General features: G+C 52.4%; 1 protein-coding gene across 4 annotated transcripts; it reads right to left on the bottom strand.

Annotated features, from left to right (window-relative positions):
• Window positions 1-1,765: 1,765 nt before the first annotated feature.
• Window positions 1,766-26,179, bottom strand: ELF5 (E74 like ETS transcription factor 5; the record flags this gene model as incomplete). Of its 4 annotated transcripts, none has more annotated exons than XM_084893942.1 (7): window positions 1,766-3,656; window positions 4,297-4,492; window positions 5,426-5,500; window positions 7,755-7,802; window positions 10,296-10,529; window positions 18,971-19,095; window positions 26,109-26,179. In XM_084893942.1, 6 exons carry the CDS (start codon window positions 19,089-19,091, stop codon window positions 3,560-3,562), a joined length of 771 nt encoding a protein of 256 aa, XP_084750068.1. In that variant the 3' UTR covers window positions 1,766-3,559. The 4 variants fall into 4 exon arrangements, with proteins under 4 accessions (XP_084750068.1, XP_084750067.1, XP_084750069.1 ...); XM_084893941.1 differs by lacking the exon at window positions 26,109-26,179 and adding an exon at window positions 23,954-24,193; XM_084893943.1 differs by lacking the exon at window positions 26,109-26,179 and adding an exon at window positions 23,865-24,061.
• Window position 26,180: the final 1 nt, after the last annotated feature.

Here is a 26,180-nt window from a genome sequence, read left to right as displayed (position 1 = left end):
AGGACATATCCATGTCCCAACGTCCGGAACCTGTGAAGGCGACCTTCTTTGGAAAAAGGGTCTTTGCAGGTCATGAAGCTAAGGGTCCCGAGATGAGGTGGGCCCTAAATCCAATGATAAGCGTCCTTCTCAGAGAGCAAAGAGGAAGCGGAGAGGCGGGCTGTATAGAGAGGGAGGCTGAGATCGGAGCATTAGCCACAAGCTACGGAACATCTGGAGCCCCCAGGAGCTGGAATAGGCCGGAGGGCCCATCCCTAGAGTCCATGGTGGGAGCCTGGCTCTGCCAACACCAGACTTCCAGCTTCCAGAACTGTGAGAAAATAAATTTCTATGTTTTTAAAAGAATTTTTTAAAGATCTTAAAATTGATTTTTGAGAGAGGAAGGGAGAAGGAGGAAAGAGTGAAACATCGGTGTGAAACCGAAACACTGATTGGCTACCTCCTGCGTGTCTCCTACCTGGCATTGAGCCCACAACCTTGGCATGTACCCTGACCAGGAATCGAATCAGCAACCCCTTCAGTGCACCAGACGACGCCCAACTAACTAAGCCACACTGGCCAGGGCAATTTCTGTTGTTTTTAAGCCACCAAATTTGGTGAATTGTCTTGGGCAGCCTTAGGACACTTAACACAAAAAGGATGCAGGTTTAATGGTTCTATAAAGTGACAACTTCTTGAGAAGCAGAGGGATTCATTGTTTTAATTCTCTGAGTTGCCTGATGCCCCCTCTGGGGCTAGGACCCCATCACCTTGATTCTCCGTTGCTCCCCAGTCCTGTTCAATGCTGCCTGCTCTGCGCCCACCCCAGTCCTTGCCGTCCCCTGAGCTGCTTGGTTCTGCCAAGCTCTTTGCCTGAAAGCTCCCATTGCCCCTCTTGTTACCCAAGCTCCATTTCCTGGACACGCTCAACCGGGCTGTGGGCTCTGAGCCAGTACATTAATAAGGTACCTACCTTTTTAGATGGCTGGGGCACGGGTCCCAAATTAAACATGTACAAGCGTTCTGGATGCGTGAAACAAACACTAACAAACCAGCCACAGTAGTGCAAGAGCAAGGCTGGGAGGCGGAGGGAGGCGGTGCCTGGAGGCTCTGCCCAAAGTGACAGCTCCACTTAGCTCCAGACACCGAGAAACCAGTGCTGCCAGATCTGTTTTTTTTTTTAAGAAATGGGAAAACTGGATTTTTCTGTAAATCTCCTGATTGGTAATCAAGGAAACTAATTCATAGGAAGACACAGAACAAAAATCTGAACAAGCAAAGGAGTTTTTGTGTTTGTGTGCGTAGCTCTAGGCCTTACTTGCCCATGCGTTTATTTGTTTGTGTGTGTTTTTGTTTTTGTTTTTAATCCTCACCCAAGGATATTTTTCCTTTGATTTTTAGGGAGAGTGGAAGGGAGAGGGAAAGATAGAAAGAAATATGGATGTGAGAGAAACACATGGATTGGTTGCCTCCTGCAAACGCCCTGACCAGGACCTGGGCCAGGGAGAAGCCTGCATCTGAGGTACATGCCCTTGACTGGAATCGAACCCGGGACCCTTTGGTCCACAGGCAGATGTTCTGTCCACTGAGCCCTACTGCCTAGGGCTGTTTTTTGAGGGGACCTCTGTCTTATGGAAGTAGGATTACTCCAAGTATTTCTTTCCTATCTAAGGGCAACTTTAAAAATCCCCATCTCCTAAGCTAGGCAACGGAAGGGTCATCAGAGGTTTAGGCTGCCAGGGCTTTGCTGGGTATGTCCCGCTGAAGTTAACAAACAGAGACAGTTCAACATGTTAAATATTTTATTCACATTGTGTACAAACTATATCCAACTGGGAAACACAGGAGTCCAAAAATAGATTATTTTACATGAGTTCACATTTTTTTTTAAAACAAACTCCTTTTTATTTTTTAAGTCTCACCTGAGGATATGCTGAGAGAGAGAGAGAAAGGAGAGAAAGAGAGAGAGAGAGAGAGAGAGAGAGAGAGAGAGAGAGAGAGAGAGAGAGAGAGAGAGAGAGAAACATGTATTGGTTGCCTCCCATATGTGCCCTGACCAGGGATCGAACTGGTGGCCTTTAGGTGCACAGGACAACACTCAACTAACTGAGCCACCCTGGCTGGGCTCAAACATGTTCCTTTTGAAGTTAAACTCTAAACATGGGGTCCTCAGCGCAGGACTGGGGTGCAGTGGCTCGCCCTGTGAAGCTTCCTGCTCTGGTGACGTAGACTTCCCGGCCGAGCCTCTAGTTGGAGGCCACTCATGGCTTACCCACCAGTGACCGATGAGCCTGTCAGTGCACACTGTAACCTGTGAACATGTAGGTGCCGTTTTTGCCAAGGTAATATGTTTTGGGTACACAGGTAAGCTTGAGTACACATCAGGTAGGAGGGCAGAACAAAAGAGACTCACAATTTCATTGGCCATTACTGAGCTGTCAGGACATTTCCATTGGGCACGGACAGAATCAACGAATTACGCCTTCATCAGGTTGACAGCTTGAGTTGTAGAAATAGCCGTGATTTGGGAATTGAAGCAAGTGCCTTTGCCTGTCCAATGACACTCTCTCCTAGGCCCCCCTCCACCCAAGCAGGAGAAGAGGGGGAATAAACTCAGCAAGAATGAAGAACAGCCGGAACCGGTTTGGCTCAGTGGATAGAGCATCGGCCTGCGGACTGAAAGGTCCCAGGTTCGATTCCGGTCTAAGGCATGTACCTTGTTTGCGGGCATATCCCCAGTGGGGGGTGTGCAGGAGGCAGCTGATCGATGTTTCTCTCTCATCGATGTTTCTAGCTCTCTATCCCTCTCTCTTCTTCTCTGTAAAAAATCAATAAAATATAGTTCAAAAAAAAAAAAAAAAAAGAATGAAGAACATATGAATGTGTCTCATGGTAAGTGTGTTATTATTGGGTCAGGATGGCCGTGGGAGTGCAGGTGAGCGGCCACAAAGATGTGCTGGTTGAGAAACTCCTGTTAACCTACGCTCAGCCCAGTGGTGTGCCAGCTGGATGGCTTAGCCCTCTGACTAATTAAGAAGCTTTTCTATGGAATTTTAACGAAGCAAAGCCTACAGTATGTTTGTCTTAGCACACGTCACCCCTTCCTGTTACATTAACCACGAACGAATCACTGCTTCCCTTCGTGAGCTGCTGCAGCTAAGTGTGTGCACACGTTGGGGATGGGAGCACACGTTGGGGATGGGAGCACCGGGTGGTGGGTCAAGGCAGAGCTGGGTCCTTTCCGCTGAGCTGCACCCGGGGCCTGGCTGCTGAGGCTCAGCCCTCTCCACTTAGGAAAGCAATGTCTGCTCAAAGTATCAGGAAAGATCACCCCCCCCTTCCCTCGGGTTAAAAAAAAACAGCAGCGGCATTTGTTAAGGGTTGCTGCCATCACCTGTGAGTAGACAACAACAACTCTGAATGCAAATGTAAGCCGAGACGCGGAGAAACTTTATCAGCACGTTTGCATGGTTAAAAAGCAAACAAACCAAAAGCCGAAAACCAAGACTTTCAAACGTCTGTGGCAATCTGAGCGTTTGAAAACAGGAATCCATTCGCAGGAGCCAGCCGAGGGAGCTGATCATAGCTTGTCTTCCTGCCACCCGTGTGCGTTTCTTCCGAATTTGTACACCAGCCTTCGGTCGACCCGTTCCAGGATTCCCGTTTTGTAGTAGTACCTGAGAGAGACAGCAGGCGGGAGACGGGGGGAGGGCTTGCACCCCAGGCCAGCGCCGGAACATAAACACCCTCTCCCCATTCTTCTCCGGTGACGAGGCTGGGCTTTGGTTACCCTGGTATTTTCACACCCCGCTCTCAGCTTACACTCAATCCTTTCCCAGACACCTCGAAGACGGAGCCTCCCACATTCCGCTCCCAACGTGTTCTGTGTGTGTGTGTGTGTGTGTGTGTGTGTATGAGTGTGTGTATGTGTGTGTTTGTATATATATGTGTGTATATGTGCGTATATGTGTGTATGTGTGTGCGCACGCATGCGTATATATGTGTGCATGTGTGTATATGTGTGTATGTATGTGTGTATGTGTGTGTATGAGTGTGTGTGTGGTGTGTGTGTGTGTGTGTGTGTGTGTGTGTGTGTGATGTCCGGATTCATTCACAGTGATTCCCGGGAACACTGCCATGAAGGAAAAGGCCCATTTACGAACCGTAATCCCACCTGGAACTAAGAAGCAGAGTGTTGTCTCATGACCTTTCGATTACCAAGAAGGAAAAAAAAAGCTGTAGAAACCCGGTGCCGTTCGGGGCCGGCCCCTTCATGTCACCGCCCGAGGCTCGGGGCATTTCGTGCCCTTAACTCACCTCAGAGCTCTGCTCAGCTTCTCGTACGTCATCCTGTCGTTTTTCTTCCTCTGTCCCCACATCTTGGCCAGGGCTTCTGACTTCACCACCCGAAAAATGCCCTGCTCCCGGTCCTCCCACTCCAGGATGCCGCAGTTTTCCTCCGGAGACAGGAGCAGGTCACGCACAAACTCCCAGAGGTGAGAACTTTGGAGGCCTTTGGGAGGAGAGGAAGTTACTGGATTTTTAAATTTTTTTAATTTTAAGGGGAGAGTTGTGGCATTTCTCACGAACCCATGAGAACACCAGAATTGCTGCTTTGTGGGGTTAGGATGGAACATCGCCGAGCTGGGAAGTGTCTGTCTCAAAACAGACATCTGGGGACGCATTGACGGGCAGTGGCCTTCCCCTGCTCTGTGGCACACGGGGTCATTCTCAGGGAATTCACAAAATGGCTGTCAAACAATCTTCTCATGCTTTCAGACAGGCAGAGGGCTGTATTAAGCCCCCACAGCCACAGCTGTCTGGGTGGCCCAACCCCACAATGAGATTTTTCACAAAAAGCTGGTATTTCCCTTGCTCCACTGCCTTGTGGCTTCGGCTGGTTCCAGAGTCCAGCTGGGATCAGGGCGTGGACTGCCCCCTTCCTAGCTCTGCCATCGCAATCTCTCTCGTCACCTGGAGACTGGGATCATAAGAGTGCCCACTTCGTAGTGGAGGTTAGAGGGTTAGGATTTAATACAGATCAAGTGGCCGGAACCAAGCTCAGCAGGTGGGCGGCCCCGGGTAGGTCTGTCTCAGTTCTGGGAAAGGCTAACAGGACTGCCAACTCCTGGTGCTTTTTTCTGCTGCTGTTCCTGATCACTTCAGGGCAAAGACCCCTTCTCCCCTCCCCATAGACCAGGACAGATAAACCTTTCCTCTTCATGCTTAGAAATTGTCTCTACTTCCTCATTTCCCAAGAGAAAAAGAAAGAAATGTGAGTTTGACAGCATCCATCAAAATCATTGTCAACATCTTTACCAACTTGTAGGTGGGCAGTGACTGGTCCCGTGTAGACAGGCAGCTTCAAATCTGATGAGACTGGGCGACCTTGTCTCGTGAGTGGTTTTAAGACGTTAGAAATGGGAAGGGGCATCTCTGCACTTACTCGTTCGACTGTGACCATGACTGTGACAGTCTTGACTTTTGATGCCGCTTGTTTTCAGGCAGCTGGGTTCAGCATCTGGAACAGAAGGAGTCACAGCTGTAGGAAGGAATGTAGAGGCCACATGCAGACCTCACGTCACACCCCAGTAGGCAAATGGATTGAACCCCTCTTAGGGAGGAGACACCATGCTGGGCGCTTTGGGGGTGATTAGTAGGTGGGGGAGGGGGGGTGGGGGGAGAGGGTGCAAAGATGCCAAAGACTCAGTATTTGTCTTTCAGGAGAGTTTGCACCCAACACTGGGGACCTGCTCTGTGCCAGGTCTGGGCTCTGTGCTGGGGATACAAGAGCAAATGAGATGGACTTGGTCCCTGATCCTGTGGGATTTAAGGACTAGTGGCTGAGGGAAAACAGATGGAACAAACAAATTGCCCCTGTTTTTCTTTTGAAGGGTTGTGAAGGGCTGAGGTGGAGAAAAGGAGGTAATTTAGATGGTGTGGCCCAGGAGGGTCTCGTGAAAAGGAGACATTTGTTCTGAGAGAGAAAGATAAGAAGGAGCCGGATGGAGGAGGGATTGGGTGCTCGGGCTGCCGGCAGGTCACGTAGGGCCTTCTTTGCAGAACTTACTATTTTATTCATAGAGTAAAGCGAAGACCTGGGAGTTCGACAAGATCCCCAGTTTAAGAAGATCCCTCTGGCTGGTAAATGGAGAACAGACGGGAAGGAACACAGGTGAAAGCAAAGAGACTAGTGCCTAGCTCAGGGCCTGGCACATAGTAGGTGTTCCATAGATGTTTATCGAATGAATGAATGAAAGAAAAGAGAAAGAGATGGATGAGGAAGCAAAGCAATTCAGAGTTTCAGATTTAGACACACACCTGGGTCATCTGTCGCCTTCAACTTTGTCACCTCACCCTACTAAGCATTTGTTTCAACCCCTGTGAAAAGCCTATGGTACTAGCACTTGCCTTACAGGGTTTTAGGAAAGAAGAGACAATGTCTATGAAGATTCTAGCTCAGGGTTTGGCTCACAGTAAGCTTCCAGTAAAAGCTAGCTGTTATTGTCAGTATTATTGTACCAGCTCTAGTTGTGGCTAGTTATATATTCAAGTATACAGTATATTCTAAAGAACTTAGGGGACACAGTATTCTTCCCTAGCCCCTCCTCCTCTTATGCTGTGAGGAAGGCAGGCTGACAAATAGACACCCCTTTATAGTGGAGAATCTGACCCCGAGAATGGGTTGGTCAGGTCAAGCTCACTGCTGCTTAGCTACGACAGCAGAGGCCTGCCCTGGACTTAGACTCAGGAATGGCCCCTGGGCCTCAGTGGGCTCAGTTCTTCTAGGGGCTGCGCCTGGATTGGGCTGGGTGGTGAAAGCTGGGGCCTGCACCCCTCTCCCAATGGCTGCAAATGGTGAGAAGAGACTCCACCAGAGCCAGGGAGCTCTGTGGGGGCTTTATTCACGGGGAATGCAGAGCTGCTCTTTGAGGGCTCCGGGCTCCGTGGGGCACCGGGCGCCTGCCTAAGCTACAGCACATGGAGCATGCACCTGGCTGCCGGCACTCAAACTGAATAAAAACTCCTTCATCAGCCAGGTCCTCTGAATCCTGGGGTGACTGCTTGGGACTTAAAGAAGGAAAAATAAATCATGAGGAACGATCTGTCCATCCGCCCCTCAGCTTGCACCTCCCTGGAGTCACCATGTGTCCTGTCTTTTTGCAGATGAATGAGCTGAAGTCTGGGAGGGAAGGGGCCTGCCCAGAGCCCGGATCCTGGTCCCCAGGCCAGAGCCTTAGCACGGGCTCAGAAGCTAACAGCAATCACCACTGTCACCATCGTTATCTTCATCTTAAAAAAAAAAAAAAAATCAAAGCTACAAAATTCTCTTTCCTGAACCTCCATCTGCAAGAGCGAAACAGCGAGGGCTAAATTTCAGAATGAACCAGGCCATCCGAGGTCCTCCATCACCTTATCATTCTACACTCGGCCTGCTAAGTGAGCTGGGATTCCTGGTAGACGCGCTCAACCACAGCCGCTAGTCATTAGGTTAGTCATTAGGATGGTCATTAGGATGGTTGTTGCTCGCGGACACCAGTTTTAGGCCAGTTACTCTGGATGCACCGTTTCTGGATCTTACGCACCATGTTCAGACAGGGGAACTGAGTCTGGGGTAGGCTAGGAAGTCACAGGCCCCAGCCATAGGCTCTGTCCACCACATTTTCCCCTGCCATCTCCTAGCCTGGCGTTGCTTCAGGCCATTCCCTCTCAGGGTGGTCCCGAAAGAGTGATCAAAGCCCTGCCCAACAGCAGCTGCAGCCTGGGCTACTCACAGTCTTTGATGGCCTTGGACTCTTCAACATCATTAAGGAAGGAGCAACCTGGAAGGAAAGAGCAAAACACAGCTCATATCATGCAGTCCTGCTTTCCCCTGGCCAGGCCCGGAGAGACACAAGGAAGAAGGGGAGGGATTGTGCCCTCTGTGAGGTGGTTTCATTTCAGCAGGGAGCTTGGAGACCACCTGGTTTTTACAGGGCCATGTGAAGCCACCCTGAGAGGTGACAAACCTGTCTGTAAAGGCCACCTGCAGAGAGCCCCGGGGCTAGCTGTCCCCGCAGCCTCTAAGACTTCCCAGTGGGCACTGGGAGTGAGTCCTGGCTTGGGGCCAGGAGGCCTGGGCTCGGAGCTGGGCTGAGCCACTGACCCCTGTGGGGCCTTGCCCAGTCCCAGTCTCCGGGCTCCTGGTCCTCATTGGCAAAGCCACCGTGGAATGCCCGCTGGGCTCTAAGGGTCTGTGGTCTATGACTTGGCTCTGATTCCTCGAGGATTGGAATGCGTGTTGGGTGCTGGTCAAAGGGGGGAAATGGACATAGAAGGCCACGAGAAGAGCACAGCCTGCTATGTGGGTTGAATGAGGATTCGGGAGACTGCTGGGCCTCGGTGTGCTTGGTTGGGGGGAATTAGGAGTTGGGTGGGTTGGGGGGAATTAGGAGCTTCAGATCATGTTTTCATGAAGATGCATGGGCCCAAGGACTCCTGCTTCCTGGCTGGGGGACCGATGTGAGGTCCACCTTCCATTTATGAAGGCGACTGGCACAGGGAGGGCACACTGGTGACTGTGTTGCTAGTGCTGCTCTCTGATTGGTTCTGGTCAGCCACGTGCCTCAGCTCACTCTGCCCAATGGGCTGCCAAGACCAGAGGGGGACTGCTGAGGGGCTGCTCCTCCACCCTCCACCCTGCCGCCTGCTGACCTCTCCTGCCAATGACCCGTGACCCATGTTTCTGAGCCCTGAAGCCCTCCTGAACCGACTGAGCCAGGCAGCACATGTGGCCCCAAGCTCCCTTCAGCTCCTTTTCTGTTGAAGAGCATTTGTTTTGTGTCCTTGTCTGCCAGCCCTAACCTATAGGGTAAGATAAGGCTTAAACCAGGTAATAAGCAGTTCACCCTATAAATTACTATCCAAAATGGAGACATTTTTGAGCGTGAAACAGCATAATAGTAAGTTTTCCAAGATAATAGGTGAAAACTATTGTATGTACCCTGGGAAGACTAGGATGGGGGGGTAGAGGTCAGTCAGGGTGCATCATATATTCCTTTCCTTTAAAAAAATATGTTTTATTGTTTTTTTTTACAGAAAGGAAGAGAGAGGGATAGAGAGCTAGAAACATTGATGAGTGAGAAACATCGATCTGCTGCCTCCTGCGCACTCCCTACGGGGGATGTGCCCACAACCAAAGTACATGCCCTTAATCGGAATCGAACCTGGGACCCCTTAGTCCGCAGGCCGATGCTCCATCCACTGAGCCACACCAGTTAGGGTGCATCATATATTTCAACACACAGTAACGCTCCTGTTTGAGGAGCATTGAAGGAGGGGTGCACCACCCATCATACGGACGAGACCGAGGACATCCAGAGAGTCTGATGGCTCACGGGGGTGGAACTGTGGTGAGATCAGGACTGAGACCTTCTGATCGCAAAGCCCTGGCTTTGTGCTGACTTTCCAGGAATCAGTCCCTTTTGCTGCGTGACCTCAGAGGAGCAACATCACTGCGCGGGACCTCCGCTCCTTTATCTGCCACCCGGGGACACGGAGTTACATGTTCCCCCAACACCCGTCCGCCTGCGGAGCAGGTTGGCCTGGTGAATCATGTGCCGGGAGCCAACTGTGGGCTGTTTGGTCCTGGACCGTGAGGAACGGGTTCAAATAAAACAACCGTCCGGCTTCTCCGGAAGCGGAAGGAGAAGGGTCTAGTTAGTTTTCTTCTCTTTCTGTGTCATGAAAGGTACAGCAGAAACCTTGCTGTGTCCACCCTTTCTAGCTGCCAATCTTTTTTTTTTTTAAATATAAATATATTTTTATTGGTTTCAGAAAGGAAGGGAGAGGGAAGGCAATAGAAACATCAATGACGAAAGAGAATCATTGACTGGCTGCCTCCTCCACGCCCCCTACTGGCGATCAAGCTCGCAACCTGGGCATGTGACCTGTGACAGGAACCATGATCTCCTGGCTCATAGATCACCATTCATAGGTTGAGCCACGCCCGCCAGGCTATAGCTGTTAATCTTTATGAACATAACACGTTATCTTGTTGTATAGCCTCGGTGGTCCCTGAATGCTATTTTCATTTTTTTCTTTTAAAAAATGTACCCAACTTGCTTGCCTGCATCCTCTTCCCTTTTACCTACAACCTCCGATCCTGGCATTCCAGAGCTCCCAGTTTCCGAGAGGCTTTGGTTGACAGGATTTGGCAGAATGGAAGTGCCAGTAAGGGAAGCTTTGCGGTGGGAGTCCCACGGCAGGGAGGGACCCGGCGGGTCCTGTGGTCCCAGCCTCGGCCCCTTCCGCGGCCCCGCCCCCCAGACACCGACCTTGGGAGCGGATGTTCTGGAGGATGAAGTATAGGTACTCGCCGCAGACGCCCCCCGCCTCCACGAACTCCTCCTGGGTCATGCTGCACAGCTGCAGGCCGTTCACGTTGAAGTGGCAGAAGGAGATGCAGTTGATGTCCAGCTTGTACTGGTCGCAGCAGAACTGGATCCAATCCCAGACGTGGCGCTTTGTCCAGTACTCGGGGTGGACGGACGTCCAGTAGGCGTCGCAGGCTGCACCGGGGGAGAGAGAGAAGTGAGGAACGGTGTCCCGGGGAGATCTTGGGAAGGCCCCTGAAGGCGGCCCTGGTTACATTAGCATCCTCATCCCTTGCTCACAAGTTGAAAGGGACTCCAGCCATGGAAGGGGGGGGGGGGTGTCTGCTGGGGCCCAGGCCAGCTCCTATTCCGCAGTAAAAACCAGAGGGGACTGGACCCTACGGGGGGACATTAGGGAAGAAGAGGGAGTGACGGGGGCATGGTGACCTGGGCGTATCCAGGCCTAGTTTGGTGCCTAGAAAGAGGGGAGTTAGACGAGAAGGGGAGAACGAGGCCCTGCCGTGATTCCGTGTCAGACGACATGGAGTCAATATCACGGGCTTTGGAGCCTGACAGGCCCTGTTCAAATCCTGGTTCTGTCGCTTTCCACTGGGGCCAGGCCCATAGACACATAAGCCTTGTGTCCACATCTGTGAGGTGAGGATATGGGCCCAGCACACAGGGCTGTTCGCAGTGGGGTAGCGTGTACACCGTACAGGCTGTGTGGCACATAGAAACCGATCCACCTGTTCAACAGTCACTAAATGCCTCTGCATCCGGGCACCCCTTGAGGTGACTGGATTCTCTCTGCCCTTCTGGGCGGTTGCCAGCACTCCCGCCTGGTTTGTGCTCTGCCTCTGGCCACTTGGAGGTAGGGGCCCAGGGCCGGTGAGACGTTGCCCAGAGACCCACGGTCTGGGTCTCCATAACAGACTTCTCTGGAGGAAAAGGAGTAGGGTAGGGATGGGGGAGGGAGGGACTTGGTTGCAGTGTTGTGTTTGTGGCTTTGGGGTATTTTAAAGAAATCCTATTCCCAAACCAGTGCCCCATCCCTCCTTCAGAGGATCCCTGTACACAGCCAGGCAGACTGGGCACCATCCTCTCTGGGAGGCGGGAAGCGGCTGCGCCTGGCCTGGGTGCAATGCCAGGAGAAGCAGAAAGGGTGGCGGACACAGGATACGGAAGGGGTGAGGTAGCAGGTACCAGGCCAGGCTCTTGGACATAAACAATGCTCGCAATCACCACAGTACTCATCCGTGCGTCCTTCATTCCATAAACCTGCCTGGGCTTCCTCACTGGTAAGATGGGGACCATGGCAGTGCCTGCATCCTAGGCTGTTCTGCGGCTTCGATGAGTGAATCTACAGAAGAGCCCTTGGGACGGAGCCTGGGAGGTTTTCATGCCTCTAGTAAGGTGACTCTTGAACACCTGCTGTAGCAAAGCAAGACCTTGCGGGGGAAGTGGTCACGGTAAAGAAGATTTGGTCCCTGTCCCCTGGGAGGAGGTCACCGATGAGGAAGCTGAGGATTTTCCTGAGACCCCACAGCCAGTGTGTGGCGGAGCTGGGGTGTGAACTCCGGTCTGAACTTGAAAGCCATTCCTCTTCCCATCCCATCACCCTAGTCCTCAGAGGCTCCGCGCAGAGAAGAGATGAAGCAGGGAGAAAGGGAGGAGGCAGTCAGAGAGCCAGAGAGAATAAGAAGGCCCGAGGAGAGAGGAGGGGAGAGAGGACAGCACTGCTGATGGCCCAGGGCGTGGGGACGACAGAAAGGGTCGCTCACGAGTTAGTCTGCAGAGCTAATGGCAGGAGGCTGGCTGATCCCCCCTTTAAGTGCTGGGTTGGCTGCCACTGTCCCCAGGGGAGCCCTGGAGCCTCGAACCCGTGGCAGAGAATGGGTTCTCTGCCGGGTGAGGTGTACCGCTCCCCGACACCCCATGCCAGCTTCTCAAATTCCTCAGATCTGCCCAAATAAGTAGGATTGGGCACTTCAGAGGATGGAAATGGAAGCTCCCCTTAGAGCTCCGAGTCCTTCCAGAAATGGACTTTCCTCCCCTAGAGTGGATGGAGTGGCAGTCAAACTTAATAAATTTATTTTAATTTATTTATCATTTTTCATCTGAACTTGGTGTGCACGTGGCTCAAAGGCTCCATACCCTGTCAAGTGGCTGAGGCCGATGTCACTGCTGCTTGCTGCGGTGGGGAGAGCGAGGGGCCTGGTGGCACCGCCGCTCTGGCCCCCTGGCCAGTGAGGGGCGCCTGGTGGCCAGCAGGGCCTCCTGGGACAATGGTGTGGCCACTCTCTGTGTGCTTTCTGCCTGCTGATTTCTGACTTGAGCAAACCTAAGACGGGCCCTTTGCTTCCCTGGTGTTCTGACGAGAGAGCTTTCCGAGCCTGACACTCTCCTAGCCCTGGTCCCGCTGAGAGCGGACAGAGGTGACTGGCGGTGCCCTGGTCTGGAGCCGAGAGAGGACAGAGGGGTGGCGGGGCCTACAGGTGGAGGGCACAGCTTGCTGCTGCTTTTCGTGGAAAGCGTTCTCCGAGCCTCCCCCTGCTCCCCTCCTCACCTCCGCCCCCTCACTATTTTCTTTGGCGCTTGGAGAGGGCCGTGTTTTTTCTGGAAGCCAAGCAAGAGGGTTCGGAGAAATGCCTGGGTGGGTGGGTGGGTGGGCACCAACACCGAGAGGTGTTGCTGGCAGGGCTCCCTCCCCAGCTCTCCCTGGCACCCCGCCACAGAGCGGGCTTTGTGTGCTGCTGGGCCTGGAGGGCAGCCAGGACAGGCACAGCCCGGAGCGGAGAGGAAAAGGCCTCTTCTCGGGACATGGGGCGCTTCTGGGCCACAGGGTGCCTCGCAGTCCTGTCTTTGCCTCCTGCTCAGCATCTTCCACACGCACTTCCCCTGCTCAGGACGAGGTCCACGTGTGCCTTCTTCTACTCCCTGCTCCTCCTCAGGACCACAGCGCATGCCCCCCGCCCCCTCTCAGCCAGGCTTCCCTCCCTCTCAGCCCCTCAGGTGCCCTTCTCATTTGGATACAGCCCCTCTCTCTCTCTTCAGACCATTGGGAGCCCCAAGAGGCGGGGCCCCCTCTGCTTGGCTCACCCAGCATCTGAAGTGTGGGGGCCCGGCCTCGCCCACCGTGGGCGCTCAGGGAGGGTACCTGATGGGCCGAAGGCCTGGTGATTATGGCCTCCGCTCCCCGGTGAGGACACTGAGATTCTGGGAGGGTGGATGGCTTGAACAAAGCCTCACAGCTGGTCAGGACGGGCGTTAGGCCCCAGCTAACTCTCCTCTCCTGGGATGTGGGAATTCTGCATCCTATCACTCTGGCTGAGGAGGACCAACTTGCATACACATCTTGAAGTCTAACTAAAAAGGATTTGGATGACGGCAGGAATTACATATATAATATAGGTTTGAAAAATCAGAAAAAGGGCGGAGAGACTGGTGATGACACTATTTGCAACCCCAGAGAAGGACCTGAAGCAGACGCTTTGCCCTTTGGTTACTTGGAAGAGATAAACGATAAACTCAGGGCCAAAAAAAAAAAAAAAAAAAAAGGTAATACACTCACAGGACTCACAGGACAAGCTATCTTTACTAAGTTGTATAGTTTGAAAATATAAAGTGTTTTCCTTCCTGTTTCTGCCATTCATAAATATAATCTACACTCTTTGGAGAAGCTGAGGTCTGAGGCCCTTTGTGTATATCCACTGGTTGAAGACAAATAGCATCCATTGCCCGGTAGACTTCATCTAAACGTCCGCGGCCCCTGCTGAGCCGCTGAGCGGCAGGCTGGCCGGCTCCTTTGAAGTCAGAGGTGGTCAGGAAGAAGAGCTCGGGACGTAAAAGGGACAATCCTGGAGGAATTCCAAGCAGGGATGCGGTAGCCTGGGATGCACATGCATTTAGGAGGAGTACTCGAGCTTTCCTAGGCGGGCGGGCACACTCAGATGCCCACAGGGCCAGCAGGTCATGTCCGTGCCTGAGGGGGCCCCACATGGGGATGCAGAGACTTGCCATGAAGATGGGCCCGCTCCTCCACTGGGAATGCTGCCCTGTGCCCTTCCTACATGGACATTTTGGAGCCAATTTTCTTGGAGCCTCACTTGAAACAAAAATTTTGGGGGAGATTTTGACTCTTTTTTAAAAATTACAACAAAATAGATATGCCTCAGAATGCCAAATCTGTGTATTGCAAAATAGTGTGAGCTTAGAGATATGGAGATATCCTTTGCCGGAGAACTTGTCCTTTCTCCTCTGCTGATGGGGGAGCATGGGCAGGAAAGTTTGTGAAGCTACGTGAACCTGTGGGCTCTGGTTCCCACTGTCCACTCTAGGCTTCTGCCAACTGACCTGGAGAGAAAGGGGGACCATTGGGAGGTGTGGGGTGCGGGCGTGGAGTCACCCAGCCTGGGCTGTGGAGAAGGCCCTTCCTGATGTGCATTCCTTGCTCTTCAACTTATCAGCTGTGCAATCCCAACAAAATTTCCTAACCTCTCTGGACCCAGCTTCCTTCAGCTGTAAAGAGGAATAACAATAGCGCCCACCTCTTAGGGAGTTTGCTGGGAAAAGGAAAAGACACGAGGAATATCAAGAACTTGGCTGTGTTCCTCCGGACAATAGGAAGCTTTTGCTATGTCGCCTGTGATTCGTTGTTATTTTGGGACATTTGTTCCCAGGAAAAGGAGACCTTCCCTATGGGGCCTCCATCTCGCTCAGGGACAACAGAACAAAGTGAGCCCAGGGACCGGCGAGGGGGAGCCAGCCAGCCAGCCAGGGTCAGAGGAGGCCGAGGTAGCCGGCTGGACCACAATTAGCACGATTTACGAGCGCAGGGAGCTGGGGAAGTTCCTTGCCTGGAGCAGCCTGTGAGTGAACTGGGCAGCTCGGGCACCATCAATTGCGGCTTTGTCACGGAGAGGAAGGACTTTCTGAGGCGAAACCTGAAATGACAAATTGCTTCCAGGTTTCCTCCCAGAGCTGGTCTAGCCGCATCCAATAGCCCTTCTTGGCTCTGCTTCTGAGCCAGTGGAGCGATTTAGAGGAGGAGATGAAAAACAAAAAAACAAAAAAACCACACCTGAGCAGTGTAAGGAACCGGATGGAGAAGAGAGAAGAAGGCATGGCTGGGTATCAGCAACGGGCTGTGATCAGAGGTATGTGTGGAATTAGGAGGGGACGGAGAACGCCAAGCCCTTGGTGGTCCTGGGCCCAAGGCTGCCCAGAAGGCTCAGACTTGTGTAGGATAGGGGAGCAGTGGCAAACGTGCGGCCTCCTTCTGGGGGTGTCCTGGGGTGTCCAGTCATTTTGTATTTATTTATCTGCTTTTGATTTAGAAACCATTGCTCTTTCTTTCCCAGGCGCTCTCAGACTTCTATACCCAGCACATGGATCTTGCTTAGAAAAGCCCACGTGGAACTCAAATGCCTCCCTCCCTGGTCACCTGGATGCTGATAGCACAGATCCGTGGGTTTTGCACTCTCTTCGCAGTTCTTTCTTCAGATAAACCCTCCCATTGGGGAACCATAGCTAACACGTTTGTGGAGCACTTCGTGTGCCAATTACTGCTACACTCTGAGTTTTCTCACACTGTCCTCAGCACAGGGCTGCGAGGTCCTAGATCCGTGGTCAGCAAACTGCTGACTCATGAGCCACATGCGGGTCTTTGGCCCCTTGAGTGTGGCTCCTCCACAAAATACCACGGCCTGGGCGAGTCTATGTTGAAGACGTGGGGTTAGAAGAAGTTTAAGTGTAAAAAATGTGGCTCTCAAAAGAAATTTCAATCGTTGTACTGTTGATATCTGGCTCTGTTGACGAATGAGTTTGCTGACCACTGCCCTAGATCACACCACCCTTTTACAAAGCAAATGAGGAAAGTAAGGCACGGAAGGGTGAGGTCCTTTCTCCAGGTCACACAGGAGTCAGAGGCAGAGCTAACTAAGGTGATAGAGGTCTCTTACCGCTCCTGTAGCCATGCCCTGATAACCACTGCGCCATACTGTCTTTGGGAATGAAAGCATGGCAGCCTTGCTGGAGGGTGGGGATGGAGAGGAAGGAGCTGGAGGCTGGTCTTCTCAGCTGTCACCCCAGGTTGCCAAGGGGCCTCCCAGGAACCCCCAGAGCTGCCCAACCCAGAAACCTCTGCTGCAGAGTGCAGTCCAGATTCCAAAGCAAAGGGCACAACGCATGCGGGTGTGGCCACCTTGGCAATCAGGGGAGAGAGAGTGCATGTGCATGTGTGCGCACTTGTGCATGTGTGCATGTGTGTATGTGTGTATGTGTGTATGTGTGTGTATGTAGGTTGAGGATGGAGCTCTAGCCTGTAGGGGTGAGACCAGGAGACTTCATGACGCCTTAGATGCCTGGCCTCTGGAACTTGATTGGAGACGTGACCTTTTGAGACGTGACCTTTCCATCTGCTTGGAAAATATTTGCAGCATCCCTCTGATAACATTTTCCAGTATCTGTAACTTTTTGCTTCTAAGCGCTGAAGGGAGGGCCAGGGTGAGTTCAGGGTGAATTTCTAAGTATTTTGCAATCGGACTGTCTCGTTCCAGCATGCAGTGCGGTGACGCCAGAAGTCCTTCTTCAAAGAGCAGGTCACCTTTGGGGTTATCGCCCACCCCGCTGCCCTCTGCTAGGGCCATGCGAGGACGCTGGGAGAACAGCTGGCTTCCCGGCTGGGTTGAACGCCCCTCCCTGCCCTCTCATGGACGCCATTCATCTGCTGGGCACTCCATTCCTCTCTCCCTTCAGCCTCAATGCCTCTAGGCTGTCAGAGATTCCGCATTGGAGAGGTGGAAGCGGGTTGCTTTTGTTCAACATGAAAAATGAAGCGAGGAGAGAGAACGCTGTGCTCCCCTAAGCCGGGAGCCGCCATCGGCTGGTTTGGCTGCGGTGAGCGCCTACCCAGTGCCAGGGGCTGTGCTACCCACTTGCTGGGTGGGATCTGCTGTCCCCATCCTCCCAGCTCTAGGAGGCAGGTGCTGTTCCAGCTGGAGTACGATGTTAGAGAAAACCTGCCGAGGCCACGGGCTGTCGAGTGGCAGAATCTAACAGAAAGCTGCCCCCGGGACAACTCTAAATTCAAGATGAACTTCCCGTGAGCAGGAGATGACTCTGGGCATGAAAAGTCTACAGAGCCATGTCCAGAGGTGGAGCCTCTCGGGGGGGCTTGTGCAGACACTCACACCCATGTGGCATCTCTCTGGGTGAGAACACGACGGAAGCAGCTCCGGGCCCTCCTCCCACAGAAGGGACCCACCCAGCGCCAGGCGCTCATGGGGATCCCCAGCCTCGGCCTGTGGGAGGTCAGAGCCATCCCACCGAGACCGCAGCCAGCCGGCTGCTCCCTCAGGGAACATCAGGAAGTTGGGTGGCTGCTGGGGGCTGTTTCATTTCCACTGGCCCCCGGCCTTGGTGGCCTCCTTTCTGTTCTCTCAACGGGTGACAGAGGACGAAGGCTACATCTGCGATCCTGCCTGATGCGGGAATCAGAGAAGCTTCTGGAAGGGATCTTAGAAATGACCTGGTCCAATGCCTCACTGCATGATGGGAATGAAGACATGGAGACAATTGTTCTGAAGAAACCTCAGACAGGAGAGAGCTGAGGCAATATCTAAAACTGCTGGGTTTTAGCAGCACTGGCAATCCTATTGGTGATCATTTAGGCTAACTCTTTTTTTTTTTAATTGCAGTAAAATACTCATAATGTAAAATCTACCGTTTTTTTGAGTGAACAGCTTAATGGCAAATACATCACCACTCTCCATCTCTAGAACCTTTTCATCCTCCCTAACTGAATCGAACCCTTCATTTTTAAACAACCACGTGTGCTTATCATGTGCCCGACCATGTCCCATACACATCCCTCTCTGTGAGCTAGGCATCCTTACAACTCCATTTTACAGATGAGAAAACTGAGGCTTGAGAGGCAAAGGTGGTGCCTGGCTCTGACGCCTACAGAAGCAGCTGCTGAGACATTGGTGATTGCAGAACAGGCAGGAAGAGGGACCTCCAGGAGGACAGGTCAGTGATACGTGTGGATGAGACAAGCCACCATGCCACGTGTGGGGAGGGAACAGCACCCTGGAAGCCCTCATTGTCCTCCTTCAGATGTAGCCTCTTCACCAAGTATCGAGGGGAGAAAATCCAACACATTGCTCAGCGTCTTTCTGGGAAACCAGATGCCTCTTAGGCCCAAAGGAGAATTGCGATATGTATTTGATTGAATCAGGTTCAAAGGCAATTACCTGAACCCTGCACGCGAGGGTGCAAGATGTCTTGGGTGAGCTTGTGCGCCTGGGGGGCGGGGGTTGGGAGTGGGTGCAGGGCTGACTTAGGTAGGTAAGTGCCTCCAGGCTGTCTGTGCAGCCCTGGCGCCTGGCCCGGTATTATCACCCGCATTTTTACTTGATAGCAAAATGAAGCTCCAAGAGGTGAAGTGGGCAGGTCGGGGTGAGGTTCCAGGGCTTTCCTTCCTTCCACTCAGGCCTCTCCTGGCCCCCTGCCATGGACACTGGTGAGAGGGGGCATTTCCAGGCCCCTCGCATGGTCTTGTCACCAGCCCAGGCCAGCACCACCTCCTGCCCCCCCAGCCCATCCCAACTCAGATGGACCTCCCCAGGTGTGCCTACCTGTCTGGTGCTCAAAGGCAGGATAGTACTCCTCATTGCTGAACAGGTCAGTCCAGGACATCAGGGGGTCGCAGAAGGACGCGTTGGGCAGGAAGGTGCTGTGTGTCACTGAGTCCAACATCACCCTGCAACGGCAGGAGAGGCTGTGAGGAGGCGTGATGGCTGGAAGCCACAGCAGGACCCCAGCAGGCCCCGGTGGCTTAACAATGACAGCAAAGACTCACGTCTGGGGGTCTCCTGGGAGCCAGGGCCTCCTCCACGTGCTTTCCACGACTGATCCTTGCCACATCCCAGGAGGTGTGAACATCTATCCCCGTTTCTAGATGAGGAAATTGAGGCAGAAGGATGGAGACAATTGCCCATACATCTTGGCCCATAAGTGGCAAAACTTGGATTTGAGGATGGAAACTCTTATTAGCCAATACTGCCTCTTTCGATACTTTTCCTATTCACTCACGTCTGACCTCTGAACTCTGGCTTAGAATGTCTAACAATGTGTTTCTGAAAACAGGGCCAGAGGTGCTATCAATGAGCATACCCACACACCCTTATCTACAATTCTGAAATCCCAGAGCTCTGACCAAAAGTGTGTGTGTGTGTGTGTGTGTGTCTTTGGTACAAATGTTTCTGAGCAAAAATCAATCAATCAAACAAACAAACAAACAAACAAACAAAAAACAGTTCTGAATTGATTTTATGTAGTTTTATATACTGCTACATAAATGTTACACCTATATGGATATAAACTATACACTATGCATATACAGACTATGTATAAAAATTATACATTATAGATATATATAAATGATATATATGCTATACACTGAGTGGCCAAATTATTATGATCTCTGAACGCATAATAATCTGGCCACTCAATGTGTGTGTGCATATATATATATTTATGCATGGAGTCTGTGTCACGGATGAGGAGGGGACTCTCTGACATTCCAGCTAACGTGCCCACACCACCCAGCTGGCAGGGGGTGGAGTCTGAGCGACAACTCGGGTTTGTGTATGTGACGTCAAGACATGACAGCTATGTTCACATCCCTGCTCACACTGGCAGAGAGGCCCTGGGGAGAGGGGTCTGGTTGAGGCTGGGGTGGGTCTGGGGCCCCCCACTTTCATGCACTCTTGCCCCTCAGTCTCATCTTTTGAGTTTCTCTTTGCTGCTTCCCGTGTCCCCACAATTCAGACAAAAAAGGATTCATACTTGGTGGGTTAAAAATATATGCTGGCCCCATTTCTCTTTTCTTCTATGGAAGTAATGTTGATGAGATATGGGGGTCCCACCCCCATTTGGCAAAGGGGACCCTGCAGCTCAGGACCACATGGCTGGTAAGTGTCAGAGCAGACACTGAGCTCTGGGTCTCAGGGAATTTTAAGGTGGGCAGGGGCTTGTCAGTCATCTAGTCCATGTTTCCTGACGCTAGTCACGTGCCTCCCATCACCATAATTTACTTAACCCATTCAACAAAATCGCCCCCTTTTTTGTTTGAACATAAACACGTTTATTTAAAAGGAAAACTTGACATCACCATTATCCACAAAAAGTCAGTATTTCCGAACATACGTAAAAATGAAGACATGAGCACTCAAATAAAAACTGTCCATCCATGCACCACTGAGTCAGAGGTTAGAAAGTGCAACAGGCAGGCTCAATCCAGCTCCCCTCCTGCTTTTGAACGGCCTGCACTAAAAATGATTTGACATTTTTAAATGGTTACATATTAAAGGGCCGTGTAGGAACTTACACAATAGCCTGGATTTTGCCTGTTGGCCCACCGATCCTGCCAGAGGTACGTGAGAGCCTTGGACCAGATTCGCCTCCTGTAGGAACCCTGAGTGCTGGAAAGTGCTGAGTCAGAGCATTGCTCCCCTCGCTGCTCTGTCATCCTGAGAAAGCTAAGGCCCGGGGAGCTTGTGGCGCTTGCTTCAGGCCACAGAGCCAGATGGTGGCAATGTGACATTGCATGGAGAGAGTTCTTAAGTTTTCTGATTCTCGGCTATCGGCCCATCAGCTTCCCTTTCTAAAAACAGTCACGTTGACCTCAGGTACATCTCACACATTCTTATGTATCAAGTAGGACCTCCGGACTGAGAGGGGCAGGGGTTGTGTGACTCCAGAACCAAAGACCAGTTCTTTGGGGGCATTGGCAAATCTATGATCATCATCCTTATCCTCATTCCCATCATCAAATGTTCAGGAGAACCATGCTCCTGACATAGATAAGCAACCAAGTTCAAAGTCTCACATGCAGATCCCTTTCCGAGCCATCCACAGAGTCGCCAGGCCCCACGGGGAATCTCCTTCCCGAGGCCCACAGAGGGTTAACGCTGCAGGCGGATTATCGTGTTCATGGATCTCCACCGGGGAGCCGTATCAAACAGAGGTCAAGGCTGCTTGCGTTTGGACCTGATTTTCCCACGGACTGGCTGGTTTTATGCCCTGAACAGGAGGCAGGCTGAGAAGGGATAGGGGTAGGAGGTTATGAGAAAGGAAAGAGCCCCTGGACCCCGAAGCCCCTTCCATTTCCTGGAACTCACATCGGGGAATTCCCCTAAGTGAAGGCTCAAGGAAAAAAGGCCCCCTGCCTTTCAGGGCCAGAGGCTCAGAACACCGAGGAAGAGAATGGCACACCTCTGACCTGACTTCATGGTGGGCGCGGAGAAAGGCTGAGTGGGCTGGGAGAAAGGCTGGGTGGGCTCGGAGAAAGGATGGATGGGCTTGGAGAAGGGATGGGTGGGCTCGGAGAAGGGATGGGTGGGCTCGGAGAAGGGACGGGTGGGCTCGGAGAAAGGATGGGTGGGCTTGGAGAAGGGATGGGTGGGCTCGGAGAAGGGACGGGTGGGCTCGGAGAAAGGCTGGTGGGCTCGGAGAAAGGATGGGTGGCCTCGGAGAAGGGACGAGTGCCCTCCATGTAGAAGAACATAGAAAACCATCCCCAGGTCTGCAAAGTCAGTTAGAAACCCTCCAGCTACAAGACAGGACAGTAGGAGTGAGTGCTCCATCTGCACCTGCTAAACAGCTCTCAAAAGTCGATTGTTAAATCAGTTGATTCATATAAAAATTAGGAATGTGTTTGATCAACAGGATATTTACCTTCTTTAAGGATCCTCCCCCCCCCCCCCCGGCCTTATACTAGTCCACTCACTTGCCTGTAATTTCCCTAGTTTTTTATTTTTTATTTTATTGTTTTTTTTTACAGAGAGGAAGAGAGAGGGATAGAGAGTTAGAAACATCGATGAGAGAGAATCATCGATCAGCTGCCTCCTGCACACCCCCCCCAACGGGGATATGCCCGCAACCAAGGTACATGCCCTGACCGGAATCGAACCTGGGACCCCTCAGTCCGCAGGCTGATGCTCTAGCCACTGAGCCAAACCAGTTTCGGCTTCCCTATTTTTGGACACAGGGCTGATTCGCTTCGGTAATCCCTTCTGTGGCCAATGACATCCTTTAAGATTCCATAAAGGGCTCCCTCACATGAACACGGTGCTGTTTTTCTTCTGTAACCATTGCTTCCTTTTGGGGAAAGCGCCTTTATAAAAGCAGCAGACGCTGTTTGCTTTAGGAGAGGGTTTCATTCACTCTGGGCTCCCCACTAAAGGCCTTGGCCCCTTAGCCCACATGCCCCAGGTGTGAGTTGAGGAATAATGGCTGCTTTGTACCCAGTTGCTCAGCTTCTTAGGCCTCTGGGGTCCTTGCAGTAATTGAGCATTTAGCTCTTAAGATTTCTTTTTTTGTTGTTTGTTTGTTTGTTTTTAAGAATTTTTAAAATCCTCACTTTAGTATATGCTTATTGATTTTACTGAGAGAGAGAGAGAGAGAGAGAGAGAGAGAGAGAGAGAGAGAGAGAAACATCAATGAGAGAGAGAAACATTGATCAGTTGCCTCCCATGCACACCTGACTAGGGATAGAACCCACAACCTAGGCATGTACCCTGATGGGGAATCGAACCCACATTTTGGGGCCCCATTTCTCAGCGAGGACACTGAGGCTCAGCGACAGGGAGGCCCCAGCTTGAAGGTAGCCCATACATCCCCAACAGGGGGTGACGTTGACCTCAGAGGGGAAATATTTGGTCCTTGGGGGAAGGTATCAAAAAATCTTAGATGTTATCATTTTTCATGAGCCTCCAAAGGCCACAGCATACTAAGGACTTACAGCATTTCTATGGTATCAACATTTCATGGAGGGGGAGACGATTAAGAAAAATTATCTCAAAAAGCTCCTTCGTGGGGGCAATAACAGAAACCCCCCCCACAAGTTGAGCAGCATTGGGTTAGACTCAGAGTCAGCAGCATGACAGGAAGGGGTCTGCAGGGTGGGTCCGGGCCGGCTGTTCCGGCCACACGTGTTTGTTCTCTGAGAGGCTGGCTGCCCTGTGATCTCGGACAGAGCACTGGGCGGGGAGTCACCATTATGCCTCCTGCTCCTCTCCCAGCCTCAGGTCCCCACCTGCTACATGAGCACACCGAGAAGGCAGACTCCACGCTGGGCCCTGGCTCCGTGGTTTCTTCAGGCACCCACCTGATCGGGCCAGCACCCAAACACATGGGCCGCACGCACAGGTGCCTAGATGGCGGCTGTATTTCAGCCAAGTGAGCTCATCCGACTACCACCCACAGAGGCTACACGTTTATCCCCCTGTGTTCCTCTTCTCCCTTTCCTCCTGCACCCACTGCCTCCAGTAGTGCATCCAGGGTGTTGTTGGCCCGGGTAGCCGGACCCGTGGGCACTCCTGCCCCTCACCCACTGCCCATCAAAAGACCCACAGCGGTTAGAGTTGTCCCCACGCTAGCTGCCTAGTGAGTCGAGAAGGTTCAAACACAAACCAAACCAGGGGTGGGGTCCCTTCCAGGCGCCAGGAAGGCTGGCGGGTGAGGTACCTTTCACCGTGAGACCTCGAAGGCACGGAGGCTGGAGTCCCCGCGGACTCCAGGGGCTTCCTCGACCTCCTAGGAGTCAGCTCACTCACCGCGTGCGGCCAGGGAGGGTCCGAGCAGCCAGAGGGACCGGCCTGTGGGCTCCTTGCCCTGCACGAGCCAGGGGCAGCAGCAGTGGCCGCGGCAGGTGTGGTGCCCATGGCCTGCGCACCCAGCACCTCTGCCCAGCCTTCCGGAGCGAGAGGGGACGGGGCAAACCACCCAGCCCTGGCCAGTTTGTCCGAGGAGGAAAATTCCTGCCTGACCCTGGCAGAGATCAGCAACTTCACTCTGGGCGTGGGACCAAAAAATTTTACCCAATTAAGCATCAACGCATTGGCTGTATATGCACCGAAGCATCACCGGGCAGAACCAGGCCATCGGGATCTAACCCCTGGAAAAGGGGGCCACCAAGGGCCTTCGTGGATCCCATCTTCTGAGCAGTCTCATTGGGAAGCAACATTGTGTTCCTCCTGTAATGCTCCAGTGAGACCCGAGTGTCCATTTCCCACTCCTCGGACGCCCCTACGAAGGCACCCGTGAAGGGAGACCCAATGGACTGTGTCGAGACTTTCTATAAAGGAGGGAGGGTGGGGTGCTTGAGTGTTTGTTCTTCTGGGAGAAACCAGAGCGCCTGGGAACTGCCTTGCTGACGTCTTGCCAAGCGAGCCCTCATTTGCCTCCGGCTCTGCTCAGGGCGTTCGCCTGTGGGCTTGTTTTTGATTGTTTTTGTGAAGGTGCGGCACAGACCCACAGAAAGACTGCAGTATGGTTTACCGGGGGCTCCCATGGGAAGCTCGTCCGTTTTGGATGAAACCCATGGAGGGGAAGGGAGGTCCATCTTACCTCTGCCCCACAAGCAAAGAACCCTGGCCCAAAGGATTTTCATTTCATACGAGGGGCTGGTGCACAAAAAGCCACGACCCTCTCTGAGCTGGTCTCTAAAACGGGGATTTTAACCTGGGATCCTCAGGCTTTCCTGAGGATTTAATTAAATCAGTTAAATATGCAGAGGACACAACATATATATTCATTCTCTGGGCACAACACATACATTCATTTCCGAGGGGCAGCGGGGGAGGGGTCAGTCTTCATCCATGTTATTCGGGGGGCTTGTGAGAAAAGAAGACACCAAACTGTGCACACTCCTGCGGAGACCACTCTGAGTCACGAAAAACATTATCTCGGAGAACACGAGGACACCGAGCTAAGCCTTCACTCAGCGCCGCCAACCGCCCCTCTCTGTGGGGCCTCTAGACTAAGGTGACCAGACGTCCCGATTTTTAAAAATTTGTCCTGCCGCGTTTTAAAAACGTCCTGATTATTGGAAAGAATCTAACACGTGAAGCTGTCTCCATAAAACACGTTAACTGCCCGGGCCCCAGTTTCCCCATCTGTAGAACGAAGAGGTTGTGCCTAAGGGTCTCTGACATCCTCTCAGGTTTGTAAAATTCTTAGCCCAGTCCCCGGTGGGTCCCCAGCCTTCGGTGAAGAGAAGGGAGCTTGTGCCACCAGCGGCTGCCAGCAGGGGGCGGACGAACAAGAACCCTCCCACACCGCAGAGTCTGAAGAGGTTTGGAAAGACAGTGGAAAAACCCTAACCACTGCTTTTCTGGAAAGACTCTCTCTAGATGAAGGTGGCGTGAGAGGGGGAAAATGGGTTTCTTTAAAGTTCTTACTTACATATGAATTCCTGAAAGAAAAAGAAAAAAGAAAAAAAAAAAAAGGAATTCCCCAAATTGTAATAAGGCAGCTTATTTCCTCTGTATCAAGAGGGAACTATGAGCCGGCCAATGGGGAAAGGAGGAGTTGGGCCAGGGGTGCAGCGGGCTCTTCTTGAAGTGGAATATTTTTTTGGGGGGGTAAAACCCAACCTTCCTTCCTAAAGGTAGCTTTAGGAAGCGCAGGGCAGCGAGTGCCTGTCTGCCTTCTCGTGATTCCCCCTGGTATAGTCAAGTGATTGCGGGGGCTGTGGAGGAGGGAGTGGGTGGGAGTGGGATCAGAAGTGTATCCCCCGCTACGCCCCAACAAGCAGTGAAATCCCAGTCACCCAGCTCTCGGGAGGCACTGTGACGCATGGCACCCACAGGGGGGCTGGCAACCTGAAGCTGGAGACCCACCAACCGCCCCAGGGCCCTCCAGCCCCAGCCTCTCGGCCCTGACACCCCCTTACAATTCATCCAACAAAAGCAAAGAAAGGGTGCTTACGTGAGGACAGCGCTGACTGGGTCCCAAGAGGAGGCTCTCCAGGCAGGAGAAGGCAGGTGCTCCCAGCACCAG

Source organism: Pipistrellus hanaki, assembly GCF_964339955.1.
Source record: "Pipistrellus hanaki genome assembly, chromosome: 9".
In the NCBI taxonomy this organism is placed as follows: domain Eukaryota; kingdom Metazoa; phylum Chordata; class Mammalia; order Chiroptera; family Vespertilionidae; genus Pipistrellus; species Pipistrellus hanaki.
This window is presented reverse-complemented; position numbering and strand designations above follow the sequence as displayed.